This window comes from Penaeus monodon, chromosome 6 (assembly GCF_015228065.2).
Source record: "Penaeus monodon isolate SGIC_2016 chromosome 6, NSTDA_Pmon_1, whole genome shotgun sequence".
In the NCBI taxonomy this organism is placed as follows: domain Eukaryota; kingdom Metazoa; phylum Arthropoda; class Malacostraca; order Decapoda; family Penaeidae; genus Penaeus; species Penaeus monodon.
In genome coordinates, this window is record NC_051391.1 from 18,354,487 (window position 1) to 18,364,511 (window position 10,025).

Below are 10,025 nucleotides of genomic sequence, written 5' to 3' on the forward strand. Positions count from 1 at the left end.
TATGGGGGCCGCCACAGTTGGCACATGTGCGTGATTGTGCAGGGCAGTTAGATCGGGTATGGCCAGTTTGGGCACATAGTGGGCATCTGGCTGTGGAACGGCAATGTTTGGCTGGGTGTCCTAGACGCCAACAATTTTGGCACTGACGTGGAGGAGGTTGGTATGGACGAACAGGGAGGGATTCTCCTCATATATAGACGTTAAAGGGAAGGTCATGTCTACGGAAGGTAATTTTGGCTATGTTAGTGGGTTTCTTTCGATTACCTCTGGGGGGAATGGAGTAGCATTGTACTGACTTTGCATCATAGTCTGTGAGACAGGCAAGTAGGTCTTCTCCACAATCTGACCAATCTTTGTCATAGATTGGGCAATTTGCCCAATCTATGTTCCGGTGCAAGTATTGAGGGTTGGATGGGGTTCTGCAAGGATGGGGTTACCATATATGTCTGTTAGTTTTGTTAATGCTATAGCTTGGTTTTCGGATGTTACTGTGACAAGACGGGAGCGGTCGGGTCGGCTACGGAAAGAGACTTTACCTACTTGTTTTTGGAGACATTGTTGGAAGAGAAGGGTGTTGTCAGAGTAGGGAGCTGTGGGAGGGATCACGAAAAATCGGTCCCATTTGGCTGTGCTGAAGAGGGTATTCAATATTGTTGTAGTGATAGGGGTAGTCGAAGGGCGGGTGCGTGACGATGGAGTAGTGTTGAGGGAGGTAGTGTTATGGGGAGGTGGGCAATAAGGCTGTAAGGTATTAATAAGGGAGGATGGGGTGGTTGATGTTGGAGGTTGTGGGGGTAGAGGTGATGAAGTTGAGCATGCTGGGAGAGTGGAAATGTTTCTTAAGGATTGGTTGTTGGCTACTGTACTAGTAGGCATTGATGAGGGGGTAGTTGTTGCAGTGTTCGGAGCCGTGGTCAAAGGAGAGCCTGGGGTCAGGGAATCGGGTGGGTTTACATCGTTGGGGCTATTTGATAAAGGGGCAAGCCTCACTGCCCTAATAGTGGAGGTAAGTTTTTCATTGCTGGCCATGGTAAGCCTGGATTATGTTGGGGATAAAAACAGTCCACCCCTCAGGGTCCCCTTGAGGGGTAAGGGCTAGAAAAATCAGGGGAATACCGTGCCCATGGCTCCCTCAGGCCGTTCAGGACTGGCACAAAGTCAGCCTTTCATCCTTTCAGCACGGCTCTCACACCTTAGGAGGTGGATAGCAGAAGGGTTTGGTGAAGGGACAGAAACGAAAAGTGGGAAGGAAAATAAAGACCATGCAAAATTAGTTGAGTCGAGGGCTGAGTCCCAAGGTTGGGAAGTTCCCCATCATTGGGTCCCAGTCTCCGCCTCCTAAGCCCCCCCACGACAACAACGGGCAAGGGATTGGGGGGGTGTATTCTGGGATTATTTACCCTTCTGGTGTCGTGCAGGAGAAATCATTCTAACTGCTTTTGTGGTGAGCATTGGGATAATTGGAATGCTGGGAAACCTGCTGATAGTGGCGGTGATGTTTAAGAGTGATCAATGGGATGCTTCTAGGTTATTCTGTACATCCCTAGCCTTCTCATATCTTTTAACTAGTGTCTGTTGTCATTCCAGCCTTTGTTGATCATTTAAGGCCAGTCATTAGGTATTCCGCCTTTCAGGAAAATTACTTAATCTCTGAATATGTTAAAGGTCATAAACAGACACTTTTATCATGTGCATTTAAGCAGCTCATCCCTATTACCTATGAATTCCAAATATTTCAGGGATTAATATTTGTTTACTGGTATCTCTTCTCACTCTTTCTTTTAAGTGTTGAGAGATTTATAATAACAGGTCGTGTACTTCACTACCAAGATTATTCCACTGTTCATCGAGTCAACTTCCTCACCATCTTGATCTGGATTATTGCTTTCATGGATACCCTCTTCTTTATGTTTGATGGAAAGGGTAATTTAGAAGTTACCTTTTCCACTTTGTTGAAACTTCCTATTTCAATATCAGGAGGAAAATTCAATAAAGAAATGTGATGGCTTACCTCTTTCCAGATCATTTTACTAGGCTTGCTGTGCACATCAACCATAATAATTTCTGTTATATCCATGGGCATATTCACGTGGAAGCAGACAAGAGTAAGGAAAAAATGGAGAAGAATGAACATGAGGGTTTCAGGTTCATTTCAAGAAGATAACTGGTAAATACTGGTGACTCTGTGCATGTTCATGATATCTAGAGTGCTGTGCGGAATTGTGCTAATATTCATCCAGCTTGATTTTAGATTTGCCAATGATGAGCTCTTGGATTATTTCGGTTAGTGGATATTTCTCTTTGGGAATGCCTGGAATCCAATGATTTATAACATGCGAAGTCATGAATTCAAACAGGAGGTGAATAAACACTCTACTTAATAATTCCAGTGTGGTTGAAGAAAAAAATGGGATGTTCTGAGAGACACAAAGACTAGAGAAGAAGAGGAGTCTCAGATGAGGATGCTTAACCCGTTACTGCCGGGTCACGTGATAGGACATCATAGCAAACCGCATGGTTGGCAGGTTCAGCTTGTACACGCGGCAACACGCCAGAGCGCGTGGAGCGGGGCGTTCGGCTTAACGCAGCGGACTCCCGCGCCCACTGTCTGGCCACTGCCAGATATCACCAGAGCTTAATTGCTCTCAGGGATTTTTGACAACTGGGAATAATGGGTTAAAAAGCTGAAATTAATTCATCAGTAAGCTTTCAAAATGTATGCATTTTATGTCTGCTTGAGTATATATAAGAGGCCATGGACATATAAAAATTCTTGGAAATCTCTCCCTCTCTCTCTAATAATTGTAATTATTATAATAAATGTACAAAATGTGATCATTATGACTTCATGAAACTGAAGTGATTAAAGATATATAAAAATGAAAGAAAGAAAAATATATAACTACTACTACTACTACTGCCCCTACCCAGTAGCATCAAACTGCAACTAATAACATTTGGATTAGACTTCCTCAAAGAATTGTAAAATGTACAATTAGCATTTGCTTTCATAGATATGCTTGCAGTTACAAGTAAAAACATGCCATAAAACATATGAATATTCTTTGATTTGTCTATATATGTCATTTGTTTTTTATTGTTTATAATAGTAAGTGAAATAGTGAAGGAAAAAATAAATATAATAAAGTAAAAAACTGATACTCATAAATCCAAAACCCATGTATTCTCTTTTTCTAGCATTACAAACCACCATTCATCAGATGCTGGTGACATACTTTTCTACTATATTTGTATGAAATAAATGTTTACTTTTTTAAAGAAAGCATGTTGTATACTATACAGTGCAGCTCAACTGCTCATACTGCATGGTAAATCCACTTCACAACTAAAATATGAAAATTATGGAATGCTGGTACAGAAAGACTTCTGTTTACAATTTATTTTCAGCTTCCTATCCACTGTACATGGTAGGTACCTGAATGATTTTTATGGCCCTATGCGTCTCCATCTTGAATACCATTATTTTGTCCTTTATATAGATCATAACTTTAATTACAGTCACATACTCTGAAACATTTTGAGCAAAAAAATATTTTGTGGAAATAAGTACAATTTCTTTCCTATGGCACAGTCAAAAATGATAAAAAAGTAATGGAAATAAAAATAGCAAATACATGTAAGTATTTTCTTCACTTTTACCATGAGCATTAACATCTAAGTTTAAAAGATAATACAGAAATGTATGAATGTACTTTTATATACATGTATATACATATATGTGTGTGCAGGTATGCAAGCATACATGTACAGGTATTTATATACATATGCTTTAAATACATATGTGAACACACTTACAAACACAGCCCCATACATCCATATGCAACAACTTACAAACACCCCAACATCCTGACAAGCATATGCACACAAGCACACATACATATATATATATTTATGTCTAATTATTTACAAATATTTCTTGGATACACTGCATCAGCATTCCTTGTTTAAATATATTGGTTTAGGGTGATACAATTTAGAACTAGATGTCACATTATAAATGATGCTATTTATTACTACCATATGTAACACTTGTATGACACTGATGACTAAATATGCTGTACAGAAATTTTACTCTCATTCACAATACATAGTATATTATCATTCTAACTATCATTTGATCCTGAACTATCATATTCTTCATACTCATAGTCATACTCCTCTTCTGCTGGTGGCTCTCCCATGTCCACCTGTTGGTTTGATTATGAATAATGTTACTTTGTAACCAAATCATAATGAAAATGTTAAATATAAACTATATAAAAAATCTAACTCTGTAAATATTCTCAAAAGCCATATTGGAAATATCAGAAATGGCTAAATAACTAATAAGTGATGTGTCATTGTCTTTGAGATCATTAATAATTAATAATAAGATTATAGAATTGTAAAGCAGTAATTCTTACACAAAATATCCATAAATGGGCCCATATTATTTTCTACCTGTCCTTGGGTAAATGCAGATCAAAAAGGGAACTTTTTTTTTTAGGTCCAAGTGCTGGTATACCCTACATTACAGTATATAAACTATCTTCCCTCCTTACCTGAACTAGACCTGCTGCAATAGCATATCCAAACATTGCTGAGAATGCAACAAGTGCTGAGAGAAGCATATTTCTTCCTTTATGAGGTACATCATCTTTAGGTGGTGATTCTCGCCTCTCTGTGCTTCTGTGACTCTCTAGGAAAAATAGTTTAAATTTTTATTAATATAATCTAGAATATCCTATCTGACTGAAAGAATAAAAATATTATAGCATTTAAGTTAAATGTGAAGTCAATACAACTATACTTTCAATATCAAGTGATTTTGAAAAGGAATGTATAGAATTAAACAGTATATTAACTGTTTAACTAAATGTCAAATTTGCATTTCAACTATTGCCTCTAAACTACTATCAATGATCAGTTAATATAAAAATCCATATCTAGCATTTACTTATATCATATCAAACTATACTTTGTATGGGATGGTGGAAAGGCTTGAGAGTTTTTACATACACATTATTGATCAATTGGGACAAGTTACAATTTGACATAAAATCAAAAAGCAACTTTCTGCCACCAAATTCCTCTGATGTTTATATAAAAGGGAAGAGTGCTGCAAAAATCCTACCACATGAATGAACCCAATGCAACTGATAAATGATTAAAGTTTAAACAAATAAATGTGTTAGACATCAAAGGTCATATCGTACTATGGTAAAGCATTGTGTCAAAAAGGCTTAACCCATAATTGACGGGTAGCATTCATAGTGGCCCGGACCTCGCTGCCGGGGGCTTATATCGTCGCCCGAGCATGCGCGACCACTCATGCCAAATACCAGCATCCCATGCCGTTTCTTCGTAATACTACAAAGATATGTTGTATTTTCAATTTTCATTATTTTTTACAGTCTCTACTTGCCAAACTTCCTGATAAATCGAGACTGAAGGGTATTTTTGTTGTTATATAGACTCCATAGTTGATCATTATTCAGTCTATAGTCCGAATAAAATAAGCAGTGTGTGGCATCATGGAGTTGAAATTGTCGGTTTGTTGCATTTTTTTTGTTTGTTGCATGGTAAAAATGAGAGTGTTAGAACCGACTTAATCACACTTTCACTGGCAAAAAAATAATCTTTTGCCGTGATTGTAACAAAAAAAAAACTCATGGCATGTCCATGCATACTCTATGGCATGTGCGTACGTGCCCCCGGCAGATGGTCCCGCCATGCCATGGCATGTACATACATGCCACCCGTCGGCAATGGGTTAAAAGAGTTAACAGTTATGATAAAATGTGTTAGATTTCAAAGGTTGTAGAGTGCTATTGCACTATGGTAGTGAAAAGGGTAAAGAGGGAAGAGCAAATGGAATACAGCAGGGAAGGGGTTGATGGCATTAGATCAAATGGAAAGAACTATGTGTCTAAGGAAGGGAGAGGAACACTGTATGAGGAAAATTGCAAGTAAGAGAGAAATCCAGGGAATGCAATAAGGGAACAGGGGAAGGTGGTGACATATCAGGAAGAATGTCAGGAGGGGTAGGATCCAGAGAAGAACACTGTTGCAACATAAGGGAGTCATGTGAGGATTCAGATGCACATGGAGAAGGGGAGGATGAGGTGTGCTGGGAGAGAATGGGAGGAAGAGGGGTAGGGGAACTTGATGAGGATGAGGATAGATATCAGACATTACTTTGAATGTAAAGGGAATAGGAAAAGAGAGATCAGAGGATGGATGAGGGAGCACAGCATCCTCTTGGATCATGTTTAGGAAATTTTGGTTGTCTTCAAGTGTTTCTGGAGGGGAGTTGGGTGGGAAGGTCTGAGAAACAAAGGTTTTCTTATGAGGAGGAGAAGAGGGGATAAGTGTCCAAGAAGCAGAGGGAGAGGTGGGTGAAGGAGAGGATGTGGTAGAAGATGGGGTGGAAAGTTTAGATTGCCTGGTGTGACAGGTAAAGTGAGAAGGAGGAGGGGTAGGCAATGGGGAAGTAGTAGAGACTGGAATATCAGGATTTTGACAGTAAAAGGAATTTGACTGGGGATGAGAGGGAGCACATGTAGGATGGTTCAGGTGGGGGAAAAGATATTAGGAGAGATGCTGAGACATCTTGAGAAGATGGGAGGGGAGTGGAGTGAAGGACAGTCTTGGAATAAGTAGAGAGAAAAACCCTCTATGGTGTGCTTCTTGTCTGGCCTCACATAGAATGAGGCATAGTTTAAATCTGAGAACTGCTACCTCAGATTCAAGCTTGTAGGCAGGGCAGCTCCTATAAAATATATTATGGGAATCACCACAATTGGCACATCTGCATGAATGAGCAGAGCAATCTGAACAGTCATGACCAGGTTGGGAACAGAGAGCAGCTGGCTGTGGAGCCACAGTGTTTGGCGGGGTGGTCAAAATTCTAACATTTCTGCCATTGATGGGGGAGGGGTCAATATAGGGCAGGACATTCCACCAATATAAGGAGGTCATGTCTACAGAGGCTAATCTTGGCAATATTGGTAGGACTTTCTCTGGCCTCTGGGAGGAATAATATAGCACTGTACTGCCACTGCATACTAATCAATGGAGGCCAGGCAAGCAGGGCATTTTCAGTCTGACCAGTCCTTGTTGTAGACAGGGCAATCAGTTATGCAAAGGTCACACTAGTCTATTCTGTCCTAGGATCCCAAGATAGGATTGCTGAAGTCTGGTCAGCTACAAAGAGGGATTGGTCACACATCAATGTCCCTTCGGACACTGATGTGATATGGCTTACTGCTGCATACCATTACTAAAATAAGATTTTACCTATATTTAAGATTTACCTATATTTTAGACTAAGAATGCGAGGTAAAAGTAACAGGGTCAGAAAAAGTGAAATATGCCTATCTGTGTAGACTTAATGTGCATAGCTCTTGGTATTCATTGCTTACTTCATCCATTAATGTTCTTTTCACATTCCTGCTTTTATAATCTTTATGACTGGTGTTTCACGATAGCTCTTTGACTCTCACTTTATCCAACAAGGAGTAAATAACTTCCGAAGAGAGCTCCATGTTTTTGGCGTGTCGAAGTGGGTTGATGTTTATGTTCATTAGTCAAATGAACGTTTATCTAAATTATCTATAAACATCTAATGAGACATCATTGTTTGATGCAATATATCTTTGTATCTAATAATTTTGTTTTTATCATGATATGTAATCATTTATTAAAGATTCTAAGTAATGAGTTTGCCAATAATTATATTATAGTTTTTGTTTAGGCAATATATTTCAGCTCGAGCCAGGGATGAAATACTGACAAAGCGTTTTCGCGCTGCAGAGGGATTTTCATCTTGGATCCGTTTAGAGCTAGGGAAGCATCCAGTTCTGTAAAGGGATCCCTGGACAGAATAGATTAATATGACCGGCCCTTTAGGGAGATGGAAACAGTTTGGGTAAAAGTATAAAGAGAGGAATGAGATTGAGCAAGCAAAGGTTTGCCAGGGAGGTGAGTCAGGGTTGATAGTGCATGAGCTTGGGCCTCAGATGTAACTGTGGCATCAGAACAACTGCAAAAGGAAGCTTTGCCTACTTGTTTTTACAACCATTGTTGGAAGAGAAGGGTACTGTCAAAATTAGGGGCAGTAGGTGAAGTCACAAAGAATCAATCATAATTGGCTGGACTAAAAAGAGTACTCAAAAGATTTGCAAAAGTAGAAACAGAAGGACGAGGGTGGAAGGAAGATGGGGTGGCGTGGAGTGAGGCAGTGCTGTGGGGAGGACAATAAGGATGAAGAAATGTAATAAGGGAGAAGGGGGTATACGATGGAGAAAAGACTGTGCAGTAGATGGAGTGGAGGATGTGGGAGTGAGGAAGGGGTATATTCTGCTGACCTGGTTGATTGATTTGGAAAAGAAAAGACTTGACAACAAACAGGAGGGGGTATTAGTATCAGTGGTTGGAGCTGTGATCAAAGGAGAGTCAGGAGTCAGGAAATCAGAGAAGTCAAATTTAGATAGGCTAGTTGATGAAGGGGCAAGCCTTAATTCCCTAATAAGAGTAAAAAAATATTATTGGCCATGGTCAACCCAAAATATGTGGGGAAGAGAAATGGTCTACCCCTCAGGGTTCCAATAAGGAGTAAGGCCTAGGCTTCTGGAAGCCAATCACAAAGACAGCCTTTCAAACTTTCAGCATAGCTCTCACACGTTAGGAAGGGACGGAAAAGAAGGAAAAGGAAAGGGGTGAAGAAAAGACCATGCAAAATTAGTTGGGGTGAGTGCTGAAGTCCAAGGTAGGGGTGATCCCTAAACTGGTCCTCAGTCTCCACCTCCTAAGTGTCCCTAGTATTCACTGTAATATTTTGAGAAATGTATCTACCCATAGATAGCTCAACCTTGAAGTAGTCAATAAGAAGCCTATGTGACCTCACCTGATTTTCCATTTCCTTGTTTTTTTGGGACCCCCCCCCCCAATGCTATTGATATTGATGCCATTACTATTAATATTATTGACACCATAATTACTAGTGTTATTAGTAATACTAATAGCAAGATAAAATCAAGTCAAATATTTCCAAAAATTATGGAACAGGGTAAACAAGTAAGTACTAGTGATTGACTCAGTGGAGAAACCTATGTGTAAAGACAATTAATAAACTAAACTCATTGTGGGCATGGCATGTACATACATGCAATCCCCAGCAGAATTGGGTTAATCAACTTTTTTTTACCATACTCTTATGACCACGTTTGCCTTCGCCAGCCAACCCCAAAGTCTTAATCAATTGCTTTTAGTTTGCATACTCTCCACTGTTTTGGTGTGAATTTTGTTACATGTACAAGGCTCCAAAAGTGTCTAGCCACCAAGGAGTCAATTTTTGGGCCCTACTGACCATGACTGATTTACCCTTTCTGTGGACTGTGCAGATTTGTTTTTTTCTCTCTCTAAGGCTATTAACATTGAAGACAACAAAAATGATCATACAAATGATCAAAAAATAAAAAATGAATCTTGAGAAAAATCAAGGAAAAGCATAATCAGGTGAAAAAGGCAGTACTAATAATCAGACAATCTCTGTGTAAACATAATTAATATTACAGTGAACAGAGCATGGATTCATGCCATACACAGTTATTGGGTTGAGATATGATAAACTTTTTCAGTGGGTAGACCTATAGGAACCAGGTCTAAATTTCAAACCTTGGGAGAAAATTTTCTAGTTCCTGAAAGCAAGAATCTAAGAATGACCTCCCTCACCTCATTCCTGCCAAGGATATCTGAGATCAAAGCTTATCATTATAAGGAATGCACATATTCCTGTTGGCATCAAGAAGAAATACAATTTATCATGAAATTGTCTATATTATCAAGAATTTGTAAGTGAAAATGAAAGAATAATAATTGAAAAGTGTCAATTCCATCACATCTATTGGCTAGGTTGTTCAGCAGAAAAGTTGTAAAAATTGCACATTTTATTCATTCTTGTGAAGTACCTGAGATTTCTGTGGGAAAGCTATTTTCTTTTATAAAGCATCACCTTAAAAGGT

At 39.2% G+C, this 10,025-nt stretch overlaps 1 protein-coding gene and 1 long non-coding RNA gene across 3 annotated transcripts in view; one reads left to right on the forward strand and one right to left on the reverse strand.

Annotated features, from left to right (window-relative positions):
* Positions 1–2,026: 2,026 nt before the first annotated feature.
* Positions 2,027–3,889, forward strand: LOC119574317. The gene is made up of 2 exons (XR_005228846.1): positions 2,027–2,167; positions 2,391–3,889. It is a non-coding gene; the product is annotated as an uncharacterized LOC119574317 (long non-coding RNA).
* The window catches only part of LOC119574316 (metaxin-1-like), a 16,638-nt gene continuing 9,772 nt past the window's right edge, over positions 3,160–10,025 (reverse strand). For both annotated transcript variants that reach the window (XM_037921511.1, XM_037921512.1), the window contains 2 exons: positions 4,563–4,699; positions 3,160–4,208 (listed from right to left, as the gene is read on the reverse strand). In XM_037921511.1, coding sequence (XP_037777439.1) covers positions 4,125–4,208; positions 4,563–4,699 — 221 coding nt within the window. In that variant the 3' untranslated portion in view covers positions 3,160–4,124. The remainder of the gene's footprint in view (positions 4,209–4,562; positions 4,700–10,025) is intronic.